This window comes from Macrobrachium rosenbergii, chromosome 53, assembly GCF_040412425.1.
Source record: "Macrobrachium rosenbergii isolate ZJJX-2024 chromosome 53, ASM4041242v1, whole genome shotgun sequence".
Lineage (NCBI taxonomy): Eukaryota > Metazoa > Arthropoda > Malacostraca > Decapoda > Palaemonidae > Macrobrachium > Macrobrachium rosenbergii.
The window spans coordinates 52,484,785-52,509,887 of NC_089793.1; the positions used below are offsets into that span (position 1 = coordinate 52,484,785).

The following is a 25,103-nucleotide window of genomic DNA, read 5'->3' on the forward strand; positions in this document are numbered from 1 at the left end:
CAGCTCAGTGCCAATCAAAAAATTACTTATTTTCAAATAATATTAATATAATACCAGATTAATCAAAATAAATGTAGTTATTGAATAAAATAAAAATAAAATCATTCAACAAAATTATCATTATTTTAAATCTAAAAAAAGAACCGATACGTTACCAGTGATTTCTTTAAAAACTGCAATTTGCCATTGCAACAAAAGCTAAGGAACACTCCAGTATTACTTACACAATACTTCAGCAGAGTTGCCAACATTATACGTAGCTTGAGTTTTCCTTGAATTCGTTTGGCCATTACTCTGCCAGCTTTATTCTGAAGGATGAAGGTGTTTTCAGTAATAACTACACTAAAGAAGAATTTAAATATACCACAATCAAAATCCCTACTTGTGACTGCCTAAAAACTTCTTGAATAAAGTATATGCATTAATGCTGGTATACACTTGAATTTTGTGAAAAGAAATGCTAGGATAAATTAATAGAAATAACAGATAATACAGTAAATATAACAAAAAAATCCTCATTTTTTACACTGCAGTACTTCTGACTTAAACTAATGAATGTATATCCATTTGACCCACAATGATAATCGGCGCATAGCTCATTTTCACCTTATAATGTGACTGACTTTCTAGACTTGTATCATCAATAATGGAGTAATGACTCTTCGTACTATCTTACAGAATAAAAAGCCAGGCACATGCCAATACAAGGGTGTTGCTTACAGTTGGTCTTGCATAGAGCAATGTAAACAGTATTATTGCATCTTTGCAACTTCCTTTCAGCTCCCTGCTGAATTACCCTTTTCCCCTGTTTATCATCAGTTCCTCACAATCTCTTTCTCCTTTCATGTCCAACTTGCTTACCTTGACCTTACTACAAGTTCAGATTTTCAGTAATAACAATGAACTTCTTGTACTAATCATAAACGCCAGGATGCATGACAGCTGCTAATGGCATTAAGTCCTAAAATCTGTAAGAGCAAATGACAGAATGGTATTTGTGAAAAAATGTAGAGATGTGGCCTTGAAACAGAAGCAGTGAGTGCCAAAGTAGAATAACCACAGTCGTTACTTTGATGTATAATGAAAAGATGAGATCCTTATATACTGAAACTCATTATAGATGTCAGATATATATACATTTGAATAAACTATATATATATATATATAATATATATATATATATATATGTATGTATATATACACATTGAATAAACTGCTGAAAAGAAATGTTGACAACAACTTTGCAGAAATCTGGAATCGAGTAGTAAACCTTTTACTTCTCTTCAGTATTGAATCTGACAAGACAAACAGCAGATATTGGTCACGATTATCACTGGTGTTAGATTATTCTTTTAAAATGCTCTAAAGAACCTTCTACGTTTTATCCTAAAATTTTTAAGGCTTCCACAAGGATCTTGCACAAGCCACATAAACCTTTCCTCTCTGGGAACTGTCAGTTTCTTATTAGATGGCGTTCTTTATCCTGCTCAGTGTCTCTACCTTGTTCTTAATTGTACTGTACAGTACTCCTCAAAAATAGATTCTCTTCTTTGCAATTTATTTTGTCCCCAGGCATCTCCAGTCTTCTTCAGAATGTCATTCCTGTTGTTATCTTACCTAAAACTTTTAGGTAAATCATCATTTGGGCATGTGAAAGTTGAAGCAATTCAGTACATAAGAAATTTTTAAGTTTTTCATTCAACACTCCAAATTTTCTGTTGGTGTTTCATACTCGACTTTTAAAATTTTAATCATGCACTAATTATGGTTTATGAGATTGCAATATATTTTACCACATACAGGCCACATTTTGTCTTGATCTAATATTTGTGGAATATATTGCAATGTCATAAACCATAATTAGTGCATGATTATAAAATTTTAAAAAGTCAAGTATGAACACTAACAGAAAATTTGGAATGTTGAAGGAAAAACTTAAATATTTCTTATGTTTTGAATTGCTTCAACTTTCGCATGTCCAAATAATGATTTACCTAAAAGTTTTAGGTAAGATAACAACAGGAATGACATTCCGAAGAGGACTGGAGATGCCTGGAGGACAAAATAAATTGCAAAGAAGAGAATCTATTTTTGAGCAGTACTGTACAGTACAATTAGGAACAAGGTAGACACACTGAGCAGGATAAAGAACGCCATCTGATAAGAAACTGACAGATCCCAGAGAGGAAAGGTTTATGTGGCTTGTACAAGATCCTGTGGAAACCTTAGAAATTTTAGGATAAAACGTAAAAAGTTCTTTAGAGCATTTTAAAAGAATAATCAGACATCACTGGAAATCATAACCACTAGCTGCTGTTTGTCTTGTGCAGATTCAATACTGAAGAGAAGTGAAAAGGTTTACTACTCGATTCCAGATTTCTGCAAAGTTGTTGTAAGTTCAGCAGTCAGTGAATTTCACGAGGACTAAATGAATATCATTGTTAAGAGTCTCTTGCAAAGCAGGAAAGACAAAAACAAGGTCCTATTAAGTATGACACCAGAATAAGTAGATGAAGCAGATAATACATTTGAACTCATCAAGTCTCAAAAAACACTACATTCATACTTCTTCCTTTGGCAGTGACGGCAATATCAAAATAAATTGTCTAGAAATAGCTCACTGGTCTTTCATTGCATGCTTATCCACACCAGAAATTTTCTTACAAAAAAGACACAGTAAAATGGATTTTCTAATGTTTTCCAAATTTCTGATTTGTTGTCAAGTCATTTTCATTCCACATATGAGCTATCTAAACAGAAGCTGTTTCTGTTAACAAACATAGGTAAGGAAGAAATGTAATTACATGAAACATGTTGAAATGAAATATTCATTATTGATAATATTGAACATAAGGTAAAATCAATAGAACAAGCTTCTTTCAGCATAACTACCCTTTGCTTTGGCCATTCCTCACTTCAGAAGAATAGCAGCCGCTGGGTTATAGTGCAAATTTACCTGCCTTCTCTATGTAAAGAGTTAATAAAGCCTTGTTCTTTAATTTTCATCTTTAGAGGCAAAATTAAAAAGGAACAAATTGCTACACTATAACACTCACCCTCTTCATGGATAATCAAATTTAGCACAGTTGCTAGGACCTGGCAATATTATAATTAGCAATCCTGTCTTTTTGAAATTGACCCACAATTCATTTGAAGGTAGTGCAGTCATCATACTCGCACATAAAATGCACTTAGATAAGCAAGTTACTTTAGATGACCAACATATAAGAAAATAAATAGGAGAAAGAGACTTAAACATTAATGTACTATAAAAAAGAAAAAAATCCTACCATGCTTATAGTCAGTGGGTGTGTGACGTCAGTTGAATAACCCCATGGATAGACAATGTGTTGCCCATATGAATGGAAAGTTATATATGCCTGAAAATCAAAACTATGCATAAATGCATGAAGAAATTACCTAAATTAGTTTCTTGCATCTTTTGAGTAATTTATCTCACTAATTTTATTTTCAAAATTATTACAAATATCACATGGATTGCAACAACCAGTTCTGATCCAAATAAACATATGTTTATAAAGAAATGTGTATTTTTTCTTGATATATAAACCAATCTTTTGTATAGGAGTATCCTTCAGTGAGGCTGGGGATGGTCGTTGAACTTGATAACAGGGTGATTAACTGGTGGTTATAGGGTGGGAGAATACCCCTCACTGACCTGCCATCACTAATCACTTTTTGACCTCAGGGACAAAGGGGGTGGTTGAAGTGGTAACAGTGATAAAATTCTCAGGTTTGTATACAAAGAAAAAGGCAAATTAATTTAAAATTTCATATTTTCTCTTAAGAAATATAAACTATCACGACAGGTGGGTGGGAAGATCCACCATAATTGGTTGACAAAAAAAAAAGTACCTAGGTACTTTGTGTGCTCCTTGGTGATGGGACCTACCTCTTTCAGTTCGTCATGTAATAGCAACATCTGCTATATGAAGTAACCATGCCTCTGTGGACCTCAAAACACCCAATCAGCTAGGTAAAGCAGCACATGTAAAGCAGGCAAAGAGGTGTAAGCTAAAACCAGGGTGGATGCTCTAATAACATACATGGAGCTGTTGGCCAGGCTTAAGCAAAGACCTTGGATGTGACCATAGTTCTGCTTTAGACAAGGTGGTGGTCCTATGCCTTTTGCTCTATTGCCCTCTTACAGGATTCTTGAACTAGCAGCAAGTATAGATGAATAGGTGGATGTGCTATCATATAAATGCAACTGTGTGGGCAGTGGTGAGTCACAGGCTGGCTGAGGCCAAGTGGGGAGCAGCATGACTGCAAGTAAGCAGATCCTGGTACCAATGAGTGCCAATCGGAGACCTGTTGCACGGAATCCTGACAACCATATGTGTGTGCCTAAGGTATGTAAATGCATCAAATGAGAGGGCAGCACTGGCTCAGCCTGGTGTGTTTTGGGCAAAATATGAGTGTCAGAACCAGAAGTAAATATTTTATCCAAGAGGGTGGTCTTAGGCAGGTTACTGAGTACTCTGTAAAACCACTACCAGCCCTACCTATGGTATCCAGATCACCCGTGACTGTCTTAACACATTGCTTCCAAGAGACTGGGAAGGTTGCTCATTTAAAGTCTCGTGAAACTTCTTCTGAGAGGTCTTCTTGGACTTCTTCTCCTCATGCAGAAATACAGAGGAGATGCAGAGGAAGGTGGACAGAAAAATATTAATAACAATAAGAAGGTGTAGGGATAATGCTTGTGATTTCCTTCCTGCTCCTGGTTAGAATCTTACTTAGCCCTTAGCAAGAAAACTGCTCTAGGCTAGGTTTGTTGTAGCTGTTGTCAGAAGAGCCTTAATTGATGCTGTTGTAAAAACCACCACAGTGGTTTGTCTGATTGCTGAATGACAGAGAATCTTCTGATTCAAAGTGCAAAAAGCAAGCCCAACCATAGCAGTCGGAATAACTATGTCTCCTGAGTGAATCCTATGAGAAAAACCTTTGACAGTAGGGTTCAGCAGTGGGGCCATGATTACTTCACAAACATCATAAAGTTGACAGATGAGCTGAATGACCTCTGTACCAACACTGCTAAAGGGAAGTCTGGAAGGAGGAGAAAACTTCCATGATTAAAAAATCCCATAGGGCAACAGCTGGATTCTTCCCCAAAGAAAAGCTGACAAACCAACTGCCCTGATGAGTATTCTCTTAGACTGTGCACTTGAGTGATCAGACCTAATGATGCTGATCACACAAAACAAATGATTGGCAATAAGGTAACCACTCAAAATTGTAGTCCATCAACCTGTAGTCTTTTGCACGATAACAATTTTAGGTCACTTTGCAACCTCTTAAAATGTGGTACAGAAAATTAGTAGATTTTTGTAAGATTAGTCAAAACTGAACATATGCTGCAAACAAGCTTAAGTGTATTAGTACATAACTACTAGTAAATGAACTATGACATCTCTCGCGAAGGTCATACCACAGAACTATACCATACACATTCTGTTTGTATACATGGTAAAACACTGAATGAGAGAGTAGTGTAACTCCATCCCAAAAGCTTTGAGAAAAGCATGGGATAAGTATGGCTGCATGGGAAAAGTGGGTAAACCATTAAATTGTAAGAACAACTCTGGGTCTGTGGCAAACTAGGAATAGACCTGGGTTTAACACAGTCACATACAAGCAGTCCAAGCACTCATGAACACTGTAAAAGAGGGTCTGTCACATGTGATCCATGTACACATGAAACTAATATTAACTGAACCCCACATAAGGTTAGCATTAACTCACTGCACATACCCAGAGAAGCAAGGGTGATAGGTTATTGCACATGCCCAGCCATTGCACTCACCGCACCTGGGAATGTGCTGAACCCACTGTTGGCTGAGGCATGATCTGGAGACCAAGATTGTGCCAAACTAGTAGGCAGTGCTGGCTTAGCCAGGTGTACTTTGCTGAAGCAAGAGAGGAAGAACCTAGGAAGTTCCTTGAATGTGCATGTTCTGTAGATCAGACACATGCAAGGTGATTGGGTAACTTGTGATCCACCGAGTGTGTTTCTAAAGAAACACAGTAGGTAGAGCTAGTCCCACTGCTTGCACGAGCAGAGTCCAAGGAAGTGAGAGTAAGCAGGCCTTGATGATGCAGCCAAGAGTGTTCCCAGAGAAACGCAAAAGGAGGAGAATGGATCAGTTCTCGTGTCCATGGGGGATGGGATGGGTTACTGAGCATGCTCAGTGAGGTCTGGGGCAGTGAAGGTATCTAAGACGGAAGGGGCCAAAAGTAAGTATGCTCAGTAAGGCCCATGCCAGTCCAGCTATCAGCTGATAGGTCACCCTCAGGCGGCCAAACGCTCCAAGAGACTGGGAAGAACATTCACTGCAAGTCCTATGGTACTTCCAGTAAGAGGACTAAATGGACTCTTCTTCTGATAGCATAACTTTGAGAAACGTTTAACAGGGAGGATGAGGAAGAAGGAAAGCACTTGTGCCTTTCCTTCCCTTAAACAGTCTTATTCTTCTCTAAGGAGGCAGCAGTAGTCATTGCCCAGGAATATCTTCCACAGATTGAGCTCCTGTGGTTGCAGCAACAGATGTTGATGCCATGGTAACAATGGGTGTATTGCTCCTCAACCTCTTGCCTGAAAGGGAGTGTACTTATAGTGAGAGAATAGTGATTAGTGCCTGTTCAGTGGTGAGAACAAGGTTGCAGGTATATCTTCAAAGGATCAGTCATCTGAAAATACCCGACAGCCATAAATTCTTATCTACAACTGAGTATTGAACGGTGAGATCCACGGCAATGGAGAGAATGAAGGTTCACTTCACTGGCTAATACCTATCACATCTCTAAACAAGACATTAACATTATTTATCATGTAACAAAACACTCCCAAGAATGCAAGTTCAGCTGAGCAGGAAGGAGGCTGAAGAAAAAGGCTAATCTCCTTGTGCCTGTCAATAATTACTGTTAACTACCTTGTCTTCTCCAGGTTGCACTAGGATACTCCAGTACAAAAGAGGGCATTTCCACAAGTCTTTAAACAAGTTCATGTTTTATTACTGCTGTTCCCATACTGTTGATGGCAAAATCTTAATAACAGGTGGCTCTCTTATAATATCTATGGACAAAAGTATAAATGACAACTTGTCTTGGCGACATTCTATATATGCCTAATTAAAAGTTTTTACACAAGATATCAAATATGGGACAATATGGGGCAATAGCAGTCATAAATATCAATAAGCTATTAGTAATTGGAAAAACAAATTTTCAAGATTTCTGTAAAAATCTCCTTTTATTTCCAGGAATATTTGTTTCAGTAAAGTATCGATTTTTTTCCTTTTAGTCAAGATCAGCTCATCAGGCCTTTTGTTTCTGTAACCACCTGTTGAGCACACTGCCCCAGTCACGGAATCCTTTCAATGACACCAAGAAATCTGGGTTCTGATGGGTCAATGAACTTTTCCATTTCTTCTTACTCTTTAATGCAAAATGAATGACACGTGAGCAGGGCAACTATACATCACTGAAAAGGTCTGTTAGGCAGGGTACAAGCAATCGTTCGGTGACTAGCGCTTTATTGTACCGCGTAATTTTACTGGAAAGGAAGAAATTTTTGTCTTCTGTTCAACTCACTCTTGGACCCTTTTCTTTTATTATTCTACAACGATTCTGTGGAGGAGGGCCCGATTGGGGTTGCGCCCGCCAAAACAAGATCATCTTTCCTCCAAAGCCGAAACCATTTTTACGGTATTTTCAGTATGTGGGATCATGGAAAACCAAAACCATTTCTAAATGCATCTATGCTCATTTTGTACAAAGATTTATCTCACCAGGTGTGAGTGTGAGGGAACACTTATGTCTTTTTGCTCTAAGTTAAGGACTACTTTTCAGCTCATGGGAGTTTATGTCTTGTCAGTGCTGTGTGGGTTACTGCTGCTCTATGAGCATAAGAGCAAGTGATCTGCCGATTGCAGCAACACTATGGTCAGTAGATTTTGCTCTGCACACTTTCAGCAAAAAGTTTTACAACCACAGTTAGAACTCCATCATTTAACAACTTTTAGTTAATTCCGTTACTCCTAACGAGGTGTGGGGTGGTTTTTACAAAAAAAACTTCTTCATAATTTTGATATCATTTCTTATTAAAAAGTTACCTGCATTCGTTTGGGTCCGAACATTAATAAAATACACAGGCTGTGGCTGAACAATTATGGAACCATGGTTGTAGTAACCTCATCCCTGAAGATTATGGAGTCAAGCCACTGATGCCACCCCTGTGAGGGTGCGAAAGAAAGAGCAGGTAGACAAGTACTGCTAGTTTATTGAGGCAGCGACCCACTTATAAAGCGGTGTGCGGACGTCGGCGTATACGCGGACGTCAGTACAAAACTTTACAAGTGACCCGAGGTCAAAACTATTTCTCTGCACAAAACAGGACAGGTACATATAGATAACAGGATGATTAACAATAGCTGATTAGACACAAAAAATACTCTGACACATATACTATGTATAAGGGCAAACGAACAGGTAATAAATGTACAATTACATAATGATAATAAGGCTGAGCACGGCGACCTCGGGTCACCTGTGAAGGCAACGTAGAAAACAGGAGGTTCATCATAGAGAACCCGTTGAACGGGGACTTTACACCCCTTTCAGAAGGAAAAGTTGTATTTCATACATACATATATATATAAATTTCGCTGAATTCTATGTCTTCTTGATTGTTGGTCGACTCCTTATTAGTTTGACAATATTTTAAGAAAATTTTCTGCCTTCTTCCAAATTCAGTTGAAGGACAAAAAAATTAATTTGGAAGAATGTAGAAGATTCAGAAAATATTGTCAAACTAATAAGGAGTTGATCAAGAAGCCATAGAATTGAACAGAAATTTGTACATATATATATATATATATATATATATATATATATATATATATATATATATATATATATATATATATATATATATATATATATATATATATATATATATATATATATATAAATACAGCTTTTCCTTCTGAATGGGGTGGCATCAGAAAGTGGAACTTCAAATCCTCACATAGTCTTCAGGGATGAGGTTACTGTGACCATGCAACTTTTTGCTTTATAATTGTTCAGCCACACTTATCTGTGCTGTGTGTATTTCAGTTGTGACCATGTTATGAGGAAGCTTGTTCTCAAATACAAGCCCTGTTTGGTGTTTATTATGAATGCACGTACCTTTTTTATAATAAAAAATGATATCAAAATTGTGAATCTCAAAAAGCAGTAAAACTAGAAATGAAAGATCATGATGAATTTCCATATCATTAATACGATTAATGACAAACAAAAAGTTTAAGTCGTACTGTTTTCTCCAGAATATTCAAACTTGGAAAGTTTGCATGTTCCAGAATGTGGGCAGAAAAACAGTTTCCAAGCAAGGGAAAGGTCTCGGGTCACGGATATGAGTCAAAAAGCAGATTCTCAAAAGAAGTGCACAGCACATCTGGTTAGTTCAATAACATTGCAGTACTTTAACCTTTTTGAGGCAACCGACCAATATTATGGATTTACTGATTTTCATGCGCTGTAACCTTGTGCAAACAAAAATGAACTCGGCACTGAATGATCATTAAAGATCCTTAACAAACTCTATTCTAACAAAAGTTTAAGTTTCATAAAGTTCTTGAATATCAAAATAATTACTGGCTAAATATCAACAACATGTGCAAATGACTACATTCAGTTCCGTATGTGACTTTACTGAAATTGACAAGTAAAAGTTGAAGGATATTACTGATAAATATGAAACTTTAAAATAAAAAAAAATGTAAAAAACAAAATAATGTTACCTTAACTCTACCATTCAGAGGCAACATAGCATCTCTGAGAGCCCTGCTTTCTGGTTCGCTGAATGCTGACGGTCCTCTGTAATCTTCACTGCAAGGGTCAGTACTTGTCCCAAGGCCTTGACAGTCGGGAAAAATTAGTCATTTAAACTGCACTACTTTATAACCAGCACATCTTTAAGTTGAAGAGATTTGCATTGAACGTAGCAGGTGGTGTCACAGGAGATGCTCTTCTTTGCAGAATACAAATTGAGTAAGGGATTACAGAGACCCAACATGCATAAAGCATACAAGCTAATGGAGAAGAGGGAAAGGTGATAACAGGAAGCTGTATTGTGGTGGAAGAGCAGATTGTCGAGGCAGAATATTTTAGTGACCTTCGGAACATGCTGGACAGTGAAGCACTAAGTCACAGAGTAGCAATAACATGAATTCAGTGGAAAGACCTTGGGTAATAAGAGCTATCCTAATAGTATTATCTTCATCGTCACCTCTAACGCCATGTGACACAAAGGACCCCAGTTTTTCACTACTGTCTTTCCTGTGTTTGCACTAACATAATATATTTCCACTCATCTCAGACCTGATGCCTTATAGCTTTCAACCAAGCGTTCCAACTCTTCTGGTGTTGAGGAAGCTCAGCTGAGACTGGCAAATACAAATTTTCCCATTCCATTAGTATTCTCAATAAAAATAGCCTTGTATGCCTGCATATGGCCTGTACTAATCTAACCTGCAGAGAAATGTCATTTACAGACAAAATGGAAACTTTCAAGAGGTGTGAACAAAAATACTCAAGATTCATGAATAAAGTCTGGGAGAAGATTATATCACAAATAAAGAAGCTAAATAGAGACGTGATGTCCAAAAGCTGGAAAACAGACTGAAATCTGAAATGCTAAGAGGTTAGGACATGTGGCAAGAAGGGATGGGAGCAGTGAGTCATGCAGTAGATATGAAAGTAGCAGAATGAAGACCAGTGGATTAGCCCAGAAACTGATGAAAAAAGAGCACAAATGAAGATCTAAACTAAATGGGCATTTATGAAGAATGTACACAAGACAGAGGACAGAGGAGAGAATTCATTGCTTGTCTAGCCACATTAAGAGATTCATATGTAAAATTGTTAGTGGTGATGATGATAATTGAGGCAATCAGGGTCACTGACCAGCAGTCCTCTCATAATCATGGGTGAACTCGCCCTATGCTTGGTTCTTGTATAATGGGAATATAAATTTACATACAAATTTAATTTCACAAGTGTTTTAAAATCGTATATTTAAAATCCTATTGTTGCTCTCGACCACAACGTCTGAAAGCAGAGATTGATCTTCTGCTTCTTGGTCTATTGTAAAATTCATTGATGGTATCAAGCTGTTTCGTTTGTTTAAGGAATTAAAATATATATATACATACATACATACATACATACATATATATATATATATATATATATATATATATATATATATAATATATATATATATATATATATATAAATAAAGCAAACAGACAGACAGAGATCCATATAGAAGATCTCCCAGCCATTCCTGTGACTCTTTCCCCATGCGTGCATACCTTATGCACCGTAGATCCATCAACTCCTGGTGCCTTTCCATTCTTCGGTCGTTTAAATAGCCTCCTACATCCCCATCAGTCACTTTCATAAACACTCTTACCCTTACAACGTTTCAGAGATGCAATTCTTCTGTCTTGTGAATTCAATAACACTTCAAAATACTCACTTCATCAGCACGGGCTTGCATGCTGTACAATGAACATGTAAGTCCCAGAAGGCAATTTGCCGAGAGTGATTACAGATTTCGACCCTTGCAGTTGGCAAGATACAAGAGAAGCTGCACAGACTGTGAGAAAGTTTCAAGTGTTTATAAGCAGACTTAACAGGAACAAATCATTAATAAGGGGAACTGAGGCCAGGATGACTGGTTATTATAAAGATTAAAAATTAATTTAAAGTGACCACTGAGTCATACCCAGACTTTCACAGACTCACCCAAAGGATTTGTGACAACTGAAAAATGGACCATGATGAAGTCAAAGATTATACCACCTAAGAAGAGACCAGTAAAAGCAGAAAGCAATGAGTTTTTGCATGGATGATGGAGAAACGGATGTGTCTGATCCAGTAACTGGGAGTAGGCTACCAGAATTTGAAAGTGAGACAGTGGATGAGAAAGAACACAGAGAGAAAACAAGAGGCAGCAGAGTCTTTGCAAAGGTTTATAATGAGTGTTTAATATTTGATACAACAGGCTGTGATGTATGTGGAGATTAATCTCCTTTACGTATGAAAAATGAAAACGCTGACTTCAAGTGATGAACTTTTAGGACTGAATGAAAGGCTGAGCTAAAAGGCATCAAAAGACAAATTACAAATTATAGCCATGTGAAGTTTTGGTGAAAGTGATCGCATCAATTTTGCTTGCTGCAGAACAAAAGATATTGAAAGGATGAACATGTAGTGACTGCTATAGCAGAACTTTCTGCATTAGCATAAACAAATTACAAAGCAGTGGTTTTCTATTTTTTTTGTTAGTGAGACATTTACACTACAATGGCCTTGAAAGACAAAACAGTATGTTCCAAGTTCACTTTTAATCACTAAGTAGGAAAACAGCACAGCTTCAGCCACTTCACAAATAAACACAGAAGGATATTCGCAGCGCCGACACCCTTACACAAAATGTGTCATTAGTATTTCATTTTGTATAAACTCTTCTGCTTTCTGTATATACATGTCCTCTCATACAAGAACTTTTCTTCAGTAGTATAGCCCAACATTTTCTCTGATTTTTTCTTTTTAATCCTTCTTGTATTTTCTGCATTAGACCCAAAACTTTTTAAGCCCACCTTTCACCACATCTTTATATTTCTCCATTTTGTTTCCATCCTTGCATTACTCATTCTGTGGTTCACCTCCTCTCTTATCTTAACCTAATTCATTACAGTTGCTTCCAAATACCTATTTGAATTGACCATGTCCATTCTTCTTCCATCAGTTGAAGACATCACAATCCTTTCCTTATTCCATGGACGTGCACCAGAATTTGACATTCCACTGTCTCACTCATCAGGCCATCCATGGAAATACCAACAGGCCTTCAAGACAACGTACACTTGACCCATACCAACTTTTATACCAAGCCAATAATTCTCATTTACATGATCTAAAACAAGCTTTTTTTTTATATTAAGCATTTTCAATCCCTTTCAAAAGATTACCTTCTACTTAATTGTACATTTGTCCCATCTAGATCGAAGACTTATCAGACACACACCAACTCTGTCATCATCAGACATCAGCATCTTGGCTGTAATTCCATCAGTTCTGAATGCATGTTCATTTTTTCTCTCCATAGCCTTCCCTGCGTCATCAACTGTCATATTGGCAAGAAATCTCAAATTTACATTAGCTCCTCCACAACTGCATCTTTTAAAGTGGCCTCTTTTATATCTACATAACCAAACTCTTCAAAATGCTCACTCCAGACGGCAAATCTATTTCATATTTCATCATAAAATTCCTGCACTCACACACCTTTCTTTTAATGTTTACGCTACACCTGTGCAGCTTTTTTCTCAAGTAAAGCTTACTAGAAATCACACCTAAATTTTTCGTTAAAGCTCTCTTTACTTTGTCACTGACTTCTGTTAGCCTGGAAGATTTTTTCTCTTCAGCAGACTTCAACATGCAGTTATATTCCTTTCCCTTGTCCCTCTCAGCAACTCAAACAAATCACTATCAAGATAATCCCTAGCACCAAGGAAGAATGAAACTTACCTCCCCACTGATATCCAAAATTTCTGTTGAGGTCAACACCAAAACACTCCGAAAAAGGAGACCTGTTCTTGCGCCACAAACGATCCTAATAAAAGATTAGTTATAATAAAACTAAATATATATAAATCCATACCTAACATTTAAAAGGCTGGACATCATTTAACAGGTAAGGTTTATTAAATTCAAAGTGCTGGACATAGAGGTACAAAACCCAATGAGCATGAGAATAGTTTATGGTCAAAGTAATCAGTTTCATGAATGGAAGCAGAATATGAACCTGCAAAACGTCAGTCCAACTTACCTGGTTACAAGTGTAAATATATCCATCGGGATTGAGCATGGGTATTATTTGCCACTCTAAACTTTTTGTAAGCTTAGTATTAGCTATAAGTTTCTTTATAACATAGAAGGCAGCAGGCGAGCTAACCCATTCACGCGCATGTATACCTGAAAAGGAAACCACATTCATCAGATGACAACAACAATATGGCTTCATGTATGACTGGTAAAAATGTGTACTATTTTATATCTGGTGTTTACTTATTTACTCATCATGATATTAAATAAATGAGTAAATATGGAACTTAGATTAAAAACTTGACTGAGACTCAAGTGTAGCAAATCCTTCAACTTTAAAACCCAATACAGGCAACATTGCTTTCTGATCTCAACTTCATAAGTTCTGGAATATTAAAATCACTCACTGCACATCTGTGAATGATGGTCTGCCTTTGTAACAAGCTAGACTGAAATCCCGTCCAACATGTTTAAAGAGTTGTGAGGAGAATTCAGTGCAATGAAATCACCAGTGGACAAACAGAGGGTGATCTCTCTTCCCGTGCATCTTTACGTGCATGCGAGACAATCTGTCTCTGTGCCACGCTTGACTAGAACCCCTGCAACCACGCAGGAGTCATTAACAAAGTAAATATGACAGACACACTGAATGACGTTCAGACGGACAATCTCCCAAGTGGTTCCTTCTTTATCAAGCGAAACACAATTACTTCTGTGTAATTATCTTACAGAGTTATTATAAAACATTTTCAGAACTCTGTAAATGTTTTACAGTTTTATTTATGGAATTATTTTTCAGAACACTTTATTACTTAAACGAATTATCAAAACCAATACATGTAATTAATTTTTCGTGGTTTTATATCTTAGCCGTCCATATTCCCTGAACTGCAGAGTTCTTGTAGCGGGATAAAGCCTAATCTCAAAATATCCCGAAGATGCTTAAATACACAGAACTCTTCACCCTTCCTTGCAATAATGGAGTGCTGGTCAAGAGATAGATTACTGAGTATGTGTATATTTCACGTATGGTTTACTCTTAGTGTAGACCAGTGGTTCTTAACCTTTTTCAATTTATGCCCCCCTTTCAAATCAGCAGTCAGTTCTCGCACCCCCTGAATTGCTAAAGTAGAAAACAAAATAATTATTGGTAGTAGTCCCTCTTTCAAGCAAGTGCTATTGAAAGAAATTGCTGCATCAGCTGCATTGATCTTGTATAGAGTCTTCTCTATTTTCCTTATAACATTTTTTTCTCTGCTACTAAAACTGGCATGTAAGCAAACCTCAACATGCAGTTATATTCCTTTTCCTCCTCCCTCAGCAACTCAAATAAATCACTATCAAGAAAATATCTAGCACCAAGTAAGAATGAAACTTACCTCACCACTGATATAAAATGAAAAAAAAAAACTGTTCATTTACATGTTTAGTAGAATACGGATCTCATTATTAAGGGCAATGACAGGCTCACAGAGAATAGGTAAAGCAAGCAGCAGAAGAAGCAGGTATTGCAATTGCTGGAGGAACACCAAGATATGTTAACCAGCAATCCAGTAAGGGCCTTTCTTTAGAAAACACCACATTAAAGCGATGACAACCGTTTTGTGCCCGCGGGCCATTTTTGGCATCCCTAAATACTCATGGCCCACTGTCCTTCAATATTGTGTAATTATGATAAAAGAATTAATATAAAACATTTTCAGAACACTGTATTAGTTTTATATTTTTATCTATGGAATTATTTTTCAGAACACTTTTTTACTTGTACATTTTCATCTATGAAAGAAAGCATTGGCCAGCATTTACTGTAAATGATTTTTCATTTTTAAATACTATTGTGAAGATGCCTGTGGCATGGCCCCCCTCAGAACTGTCCATGGCCCACAGGTTGAAAACCACTGAGCTAATCAGAGCAAAGGTGTATCATTGACCTTATGCTACTTGGGAATTGCTCCATGGAGAAGTTGAGGAGATGTTTGAGATGGGGATTATTGAAAGTTCAGTATCTGCATAATATTACCCAGTAGCGATGCTGAGGGCAAATGATGGATCAAACAGGTTCTACATGAGTTACCATCAACTGAATACCGCAAGTAAGTCTGACAACACACCTATGCGAGATCCCAAGGGTTTGATGGTAAAACTTCCTAATTAGAGATTTTTCACCAAGGTGATCTTGGCAGATCCTGATGGAAGAAACATCAAAGAAGACAACGTTCACAATCGAAAGTGGACATTACCAGTTCAAGAGGATGCTGTTTGGCTTAATGGACTCAGCAGCAACTTTCCAAAGAATGATGAGGCAGTTGCTAGCTGGAGACAAGAACCCTGACTATTTTGTGGATGATATGTTAAAGTGCAGAGTGAAGGAAGCATGAATGTCATCCTTCGAGATGCTACATCACATACAGCAAAATGGAATTCCATAGACACAAGGTCAGTGGATATTCATAGACACAAGGATTGCTATGGATGAAGCAAAGTTGATGAAGATCTAGGATGCAGTGCTACAAAGGACCAAGCCACAAGTGAGACCATGCCTAAGTTTACAGGCTACCAAAGTTAGTTTGTGAACAGTTATGAAAATCTTGTAGCAACTTTGACTGGTCTAGTGCAGAAGAGACAATCAACCAAGGTGGATGGAAGGCAAAAGGCGATTAAGCTGACTGAGGCAGGCTTTAGGAAATGCGTCGATACTGCAAGTATCAGGCTTCCATAGGAATTTCACTGGGAGGACGGATGCATTGAATGAAGAACTAGGAGGCATACTACTGCAAGGACTTAGGGGTAGCATATTTCTAATTACTTTTGCAAGTAAGACACTCAAGAATAACGACTGCAACAACTGTACCATTTAAAAGGAGTGTCAGAAATAACATTTGTAGCAAAGATTCCAGCTGTACTTGATTGGGACAGATTTCGTAAAAAAGACGGACCACAAGCCACTTCCATACATTCAACATAGTAGACTGAAAGCCCAAGGATAATGAGGTTTGCCACAGCACTCCAATGCTACAAGTTTCAAGTGAAGAGCATTCCAAGAATGCTCAATGTTGGTAAACAATACCTCGTCATACTAAATTTTAGAAAAATAATGAGATAATTTTACTTAACTGGGCTCGTGTTGTCAAAGCATATTGTATGAAATCATTAGTTTTTCTTTTGCCTGGGTCCTCCAGCACTGATTTCTGATGTATTTTTTAAGAACAGGGTATTTATTTGATTTTCCTCTCATATTCCAACAACAGTGACATATTATACATTAATTTCATACATAATTTTAGGATGGAGAATTGTTTGTTGATGGAAACAATAACAGAATTTTTCTAATCTTTACTTATATTTAAAAGCATGTTAAATTCAGTTTTCTTAAATACTTTATGTAATTTGTTAATTCAAGATATTTCCAGACTACCCAGGTTGACCAAGATTGCATAATCCTATTTATGGTAAAGAAGGCATATGCCAGAATTGTTTGGAGCTGAGCACGATTATACATTATGGTCAAGGAAGGATATAGACAGAAAGAGCAGAAAGACAATAGTCAAAAGGAGGCCATAATATCCTTCATTCATTTGAAGTAGAGTGAAGAAGTCAGTATTTCAGTTCAGATGAATCTATGTCAGAGTGAGTTGGGACTACAAAGCCGATCCCCTACAACTAGTTTCAAGTTAGTTGGAACTAAAGAGCTGTTCTAAGGAGAAGACCCCCGACAACCAGTGTCAGGTTATTTGGAACTTAAGAGCTGTTCTAAGAAGACCCCCGACAACTAATGTCAAGTTAGTTGGAACTTAAGAGCTGTTCTAAGGAGAAGACCCCCGACAACTAGTGTCAAGTTAGTTGGAACTTAAGAGCTGTTCTAAGGAGAAGACCCCCGACAACTAGTGTCAAGTTAGTTGGAACTAAAGAGCCATCCTAAAGAGAAGACCCCAGAAAACCAGTCTAGTTGGTTGGAACTAATAAACCGCTCTAAGGAGAAGACCCCTGACAACTAGTGTCAGGTTAGTTGGAAATAAAGAGCCGTCCTAAGGAGAAGACCCCCGACAACCAGTGTAGAGTTAGTTAGAACTAAAGAGCCGTTCTAAAGCGAAGACCCCAGACAACCAGTCTAGTTAGTTGGAACTAATGAGCCTTTCGAAGGAAAAGATCCCTGACACCTAGTGTCAGGTTAGTTGGAACTAAAGAGCCGTTCTTTAGAGAAGGCCCAAGACAACCAATGTCAAGTTAGTTGGAACTAAAGAGACATTCTAAGATGAAAACCCACAAGAACTAGTGTCAGATTAGTTGGACTCCGTGGAGAGTCGGGAAACTGGAGACAAGCGGCGGCAAGCCGTGCAAGGACCACAGACTCTGAAATAATTTTTTTTCCATTTTTTTTTTTTTTTTTAGAAATTAGCCTGTTTCATGGAGGAGTTCACCGACCACTTATATTTGTAATTATATATACTTATCAACACCTTGGAATTATCGTACAAACCTACGATAATGGAAAATGCTATCGTACATCGTACCGAGGCCGTTTTTATCGTACATGTACGATAATTATCGTACGTGTGGCAACACTGATCGCACGTCGTCTGTTTGTTTACATTTAGAATTTGACAGTTGACACGAACGGAATCATGGCGGCAGCAGTGAATAACTCACACAAGTGTGTTGTTTGCAATAAACGAAAAGAAACCGATCCTCATTTGGTGTTTCACAGGTTCCCTAAGGATAAAGAACGGTGAGTACTACCAGTATAATACGTGAAATGTGTGCTGCTAATCAGTAAGCCCCAGTATAATACATGAAATATGTGCTACTAATCAGTAAGCCCCAGTATAATACGTGAAATATGTGCTACTAATCAGTAAGCCCCACTGATATTGGATATAAGATTAAGGCAAGGCATCCACAGTACATTTTTGTTTCAAACTTTATTTTTTTTTAGGTTTACCCCAGTAACTAATCACACTCAAACCGGCAACCGAGCAGTGCTGTGCCAATTTAGTAGTGTTAAGAGAATAAAACATGAAATTTACAGTTTCTCAAATTCACATTTCAGATATAAAATTACATTTTCCCAGTAAAATACTTTCAACGAATCTGACCTTTATTTCTACCGCAAATGATTAGATTTAGAATACATGGCGCCATGGGTGCTACTCTCAGTTTCAGGTGCAAGCCCTCAGTATAATACATTTCAAATGATTGTTGCAAGCTGTATGTTCTGGCAAGCGGTAATATTGCCCCAGTTACAATTTTACCCAACGAAATTATTTCGTGAAATTCACTAAAACTCAATGTTACCCCGTTAACCATTCACTTACCTTAAACAGATGGTAGTACTAAATGTTCAGAAGAAAGGTATTCACAACCTGTGGAGTTCCATTGTAATTTCCATGAAATACCAATAGCCTCAAAGTAAGACAGAGAACACCCACTGCAGACGTGCACGACGGAATCCATGGCAGTCAACTGAAGCGCACTTTTGTAAAAGCAGTTATTCCAAAATCGCTTAATTGGATATTCTTGAAACAAAGCAACCAATCAGGTTTCAGCATTTGTACCGTTTATAATTCATAACGAAAAACAAAAGACGATTTTTTTTTACCCAAGTACATTGACAAAAAACCAAACACGCATCAGCAGAACAACTGACATGGCAGCATAAACGCATCCTTGCGATAACAACAAGGCAAATATTCCGGCAAATATCTCCGAACTCTTAATTTGCAAGATGCTGTATTTCGTATGAATCATGACAAAAATATATGATAGCAAGTAAAAAATATTAGATATCCGAATTTGACCGAAACTGTAATAATACCAAAAAGTGTTGGTTTAGAGAGTAAAAGCGTTCAAGTGTAGCCCACAAGGTTAGAAAAAGCTTCCAAATTCCTTGCCTAACCGAAACTGATTAGTGTCACAGCAAACATGCCGATAGATGCCCAGAGGTTAGACAGATTTAGTATCGGTGAGGATCCAAAATCAGCGGGTAAAAGATCGAAAAAGTGGAGAAGCAGCTTCCAGATTTATTTAGAAGCACTAGGGAAAATGGATAAAAAGCAGCGGAAACCATTGTTACTTCATACTGCAGGTTTAGAAGTTCAGGAAGTTTACAGAAGACAATTGAAGGGCTCACAAATCCATTTGCTCCTCAGGAAAATATGTACTTTGAATATCAGCTCATCGAAGCTTCACAGGTATCAGGTGAGATTCATTTGTGACTAGGTTAAGGAAATTAGCTTCAACTTGTGAATTTGGAGATCTAGACCAGAGGTTCATAGAGCAAATTATAGTAAAGACTAACTCACAAGAGCTTAGGAAGACATTGCTACAAGAAAAGCTACCCTTGCAGAAAGTTCTAGAAATAGCAAGAGCGCATATTTCCCAAGTCTAAACGAGCAGCCGAGTCACAGCCAAGGAAATACGTTTGGCTGTAGCTCCGAAAATAGCCATAGGATTTTTTCAAAAATAATCTCAATGTGATTCCCACAAAAAGTTACCTTACATTGCTTAACCTAACCTAACCTTACCCAACCTAACCTAACCTAACCTAACTTTTAAAGTGATGCGTTGAAGAGTGATTGGATTTTCTCTGCAACATGCTATAAGTCAAAACTATAGCATAGTAGAATGTTTTTTAGTATGCTGTGAAATAGGATGGCATAACATATAGCATTATATGTTCACCTAGATGCTTGATATGGATGAACCTCATCCAAATTCAGGAGTTGAGGCAAAAACCTCACGACAACGAAATTCAAGCTGTCGCGTGTGCAGCAGGCATTTCTCCACCAAAAATTACCTTCATCCAGCTTCTGACAAACTTTGCCACAATCTTTGCCCAGATCAACATGTAGAAGTTATGTGTTATCTATTTTATTTATGTATTTAGTCACTACAATATTATCAACTGATTTTTTATCGGTGCGACATATTTTTCTACATAAAAAGCTTGCATCTATTGCGCATTACAGGTTCTGCTAGCTGCACCAGATCAAATGTTGACCCTATAAAGACAAGTGACTTATTGAAAAATGCTGATTTAATTGGAGCCATTAAAGCTTGGATGCCTTTTTGCATGTGGGGATGCTACAAAGGAAAATGAAAGGTGAGTATACTCGCAAGCACTTTTGCCGTACTTTATTGTGATGGCAGAATAAAGCTCACAGAAAGCACTTGCCAGTATTCTCACCTTTCATTTTCCTTCATGGCATTCTTTGTTTCAACCTATTAATATTTTTTCCATGTGCAATTTTGGATATATCTCTTCATATATGTATGTATGTCTTTAATAATTTATATAACTGCAGTACATAATTTAGTAAAATGATTTTTGTGTGCTATATTTTTGTGTACATATTTGTATACATATATTTTGTATAGTGCACTTATTGTTGAAATACATATTTTCAGATACATCAATAGATTTACACCACCAAGCAAATTACACATCAAACTGGTTGCTGACTTATCCACACGAGAATTTGCACGACCTTGAATATGGTGAGTATTTGATGTGCAGTTTGTATATGTTTAGATTTTCTGAAATGGTAAGTGCATCACAATTATTATTCTAAATATAGTTAATCTTGTAGGTACCATTCCTGCTCTGGAGAATAGATCATCTGAGATAAGAGCTTCATCCTTGAAACATGGTAAATGGTCTATGCTTTTGGTAGATATTCCAGTTTTGCTTTTACTAACTAGAATTCATATAGTAGGTAAAGATTGACCTTTGAGATTTTGCTATATTATGCTACATATATATTCACTTTGTCTTCAGTGAAAAAGTGTTAGACTAATAGTTGTATTATGGCTATAGGGTTCATCTATCAACTGACCAGGGAAAATTCCAAAGAAGATTGTGAAAATATTGAATTAAGTGAAAATGTTCAATCAGATATTGGTAAGAAAATTTTGTTTAGTAGTGTTTTTGTGTATATCTATGCATAAAATACTTATGATTTTACCAGCCAAATGAAAAAGTATAATATGGCATTTGTTTCATTTCATATTTTTTGCGTTTCCAGAATTTACTGATGGTTATCCAAAGGATACTGGCAGTGAAGTGTACAGTAATGCCACAGTAACAAGCATTATGGATAATATTAGTTGTATTGCTACAAGTGTTAGTCCTACCACAACTATTATGACTGCTAGACCTACATTTGCTACTAATACTGCTACTACTGCTGCCCCTCCTCCTACTGCTGCTACTAATACAACTGCTACTAATGATGATGTTGATTGTAGCATTCTCAATGGAAATGATAATTTACAAAAGCCTGAAATACAGTATGAGACCATACAATTAGGGTTACATGAAGGAGAACCAACATTCACTACCATAAAATCAAATGGTAAGACGTTACCATGAATCGATTTTTTTAAGAGATCAAAACAAAATATTTTTTCCCCAATGAATGGTCAGTTCTGAAATACAATTAAATAAATAAATAAATCTTAAAAATTGTATATATATATATATATATATATATATATATATATATATATATATAAATTTAATTGTTATTCTTATGTTTGTACCAATTGTTTTTGCACTGGATTATTAACTTTTAATATTTTTCAGAGTCTACCAGCAGCTTGCAAAGGAAAAAGAAAAACCAGTGTGCACTAATAAAGAAGCAATGGATGCAGATTTGTAGACTTATGAAAAAACTTGTACAAATGAAGGTAAGCCCCAAAAAATTGTGATACATGTACCCTACCATCTACAGTTATAAAAAATGCAAGAAAATATATAAGTGGCACAGCTATAGAATTTTTAAAACACAAATGAAATTAGCAGGTGTCTCCAAATATGGTAAAATTCACTTTCTGTTTTCTCTTGGACTTTATTTCAAAAGTCCCAGAGCATATAACTCTATCAGCAAGATATTTACTTTACCGACAACGAGAATGCTGAGGTACTGGGTAGCCTATCCAAGATTGATTTTAATGTTGGCTGGAATGAGTCTTTTTAAATTGTTAAAACAGAAAGCTTTATCAATGAATGAAAATGATAAATACTGTGGCATTATATTTGATGCTATATCCCTTAAATCTGATGTACAGTTCAACATAAGCAAAGATGTAGTGGAGGGGTTTGAAGATCTTGGCCAGTATGGCAAAGGGCAAGACCCAGCTCAGTATGCCATGGTCTTCATGGCAAAAGGCTTGGCTTCCAAATGGAAGTAAGTACTGGGCTATTTTTGATTTACAAAATCTATTAAAGGTGATACCTTAATGTATATGGTAACTGACTGTATTGGTAAATTAAAGAATGTATGTTTATACCCAACATTTTTGGTATGTGACCAAGATCCAAATAATAGAAGGTTGTTTAAAAATCTTAACATTTCCATACAAAAACCTTTTTTCTCACATGAAGGTGAAAATGTGTATTTCTTTTATGATACACCACACCTTTTGAAAAGTATCAGAAACAATTTTAAGAAATATGACATACGAGTTGGTGGGCGAAAAGTGTCATGGAAATATATAGAGAAATTTTTTGAAGCAGATTCTCAGATGCGGCTACGGTTAGCACCAAAACCTACAGCATCCTACAGCCGTAGGACCCGAAAGGTGTGATAATGGCGATTTTGGGGATGTCCTCTGGAGCTACTGGTACCTGAAAGTAGGACTTCAAAAGGTCTAATTTAGAAAATATTTCGGCTCCGTGAAAAGAGGCCGTGAGAGCCTGCATGTTTGGAAGGGGTTAATGATCTGGTTCAGTTGTGAGGTTGAGCTGCCTGTAGTCGCTGCAGGGTCTCCAGGAGCCGTCTGGTTTCTGCACCATATGGGGGAGAGCTCCAGGCTGGAGGTTCCTGCATATGCCCATCCGCTCCATCTCGGCGGCCTGTGCTGGCCTCCTGAAGGCGCCACCTCCCCCAGAACTTTGGATGGGCCCTTTGTTTTAATGTGGTGGTAGATTCTGACAGTTTGCAGGCGCCCTTGGCACCTGGCGTAAGTGGTTGAAGATGCCAAGGCTCCTTCAGCAGCTGGGTGTACTGGTGCGGGGTGACAGAGAAGATGGCGGTTGCGCTGGGGCCTCCTGGTGATGGACTGGTATCTCGGCTCCTCTGCGCAGGTGCTTGCTCCTGTTGACTGCCAGGCGAGTTGATGGGGTCCGTCCGGAGTGGGGTCCTCGTCCCCAACTATGATTCCAACTGTACCTCCGGCCAAGGATGGAGATGCCCTTAGTGCCATAGGAGGATGGGGACCTGTTGGCAGCCGTCAGGAAGGCGGTCCTGGGCATTTGTGGCCCTCTCTGGATGGCGGGAACACTGATCGTACAGCTCCACTGTCGACCAGCATCATCCTGCCGGAGATGGTGTCCGAAACCCTACTGGTTTTGGGCTCCTGAGCTCTGCTGCCAAGGCAGCCTGTGCTGTTGACCTCCCCGTTTTTGGATGGGCAAAGGAGGGGGCTGATTCTCGTCCTGCCTGCCGCTGGCGTCCGTCCCAGGCCCGGTTGTTGCTTCTTGTGGTGGTAGGTTGGCCTCCTGGTGATCACTTATCTCCTCCTCTCGCTTTCCTCCTGCTGGAGGTTGATGGGGTCGTGTGGATGCCTGGTTATTTCATGGAGTCAAGCTGCTCGACGTCCTGATCAGGTCGCGGCCCACTCGGAGATCTGGCATGGGAGGAGCTGACGGAGGAAGATCTCCCTTGACAGGCTTATCTCTGACTGCCTGCCGCTGGCGTCCGTCCCGGGCAGGATGAGGAGGTCCTTCACACTCCAAGTCTCCCGGAGGTTCTGGTTGTGTTGAGGGTTATTTACAAGGTCAAGGCACCCCGCTGGAGACTGGCATGGAGCAGGTACCCCTTCACTGGGACACCCACTGGGCGAGCTTCCTGTAGGCCTCTTCAGGAAGGGCGTTGATCATGGCGTCTGCCTGCAGCACCTCGTCGGTGAGTCCCACCAGCCTGAACTGCGGCTCGACCCTGTAGAGCCATGATGACGGGTTGCTGTGCATGAAGGGTGGCAGCTTTATGGTGAGGGCAGGCCTTGTTTGGTCCATCAGGTGGGCAGCGAGCGGGGAGTGGGTAGCGGCGTGGAGGAGCGTGTCAGCGTCGGCGTGGGGGAGGGCGCGGGCAGATTGTGCGCGAGGGAGATATCTGAGTTCGCGAAGTTTGTGGTTATTTGTATGTGGGAGGGAATGTCATTGTCCATACTCACTACTGCACTCT

At 38.2% G+C, this 25,103-nt stretch overlaps 1 protein-coding gene across 1 annotated transcript in view; it reads left to right on the forward strand.

Annotated features, from left to right (window-relative positions):
* The first annotated feature begins 18,562 nt into the window (after positions 1-18,562).
* The window catches only part of LOC136834158 (uncharacterized), a 224,857-nt gene continuing 218,316 nt past the window's right edge, over positions 18,563-25,103 (forward strand). The window contains exons 1-7 of the mRNA XM_067096423.1: positions 18,563-18,646; positions 20,886-20,930; positions 21,325-21,414; positions 21,507-21,566; positions 21,734-21,817; positions 21,942-22,271; positions 22,502-22,605. Coding sequence (XP_066952524.1) covers positions 22,010-22,271; positions 22,502-22,605 — 366 coding nt within the window. The 5' untranslated portion in view covers positions 18,563-18,646; positions 20,886-20,930; positions 21,325-21,414; ... (1 more) ...; positions 21,734-21,817; positions 21,942-22,009. The remainder of the gene's footprint in view (positions 18,647-20,885; positions 20,931-21,324; positions 21,415-21,506; positions 21,567-21,733; positions 21,818-21,941; positions 22,272-22,501; positions 22,606-25,103) is intronic.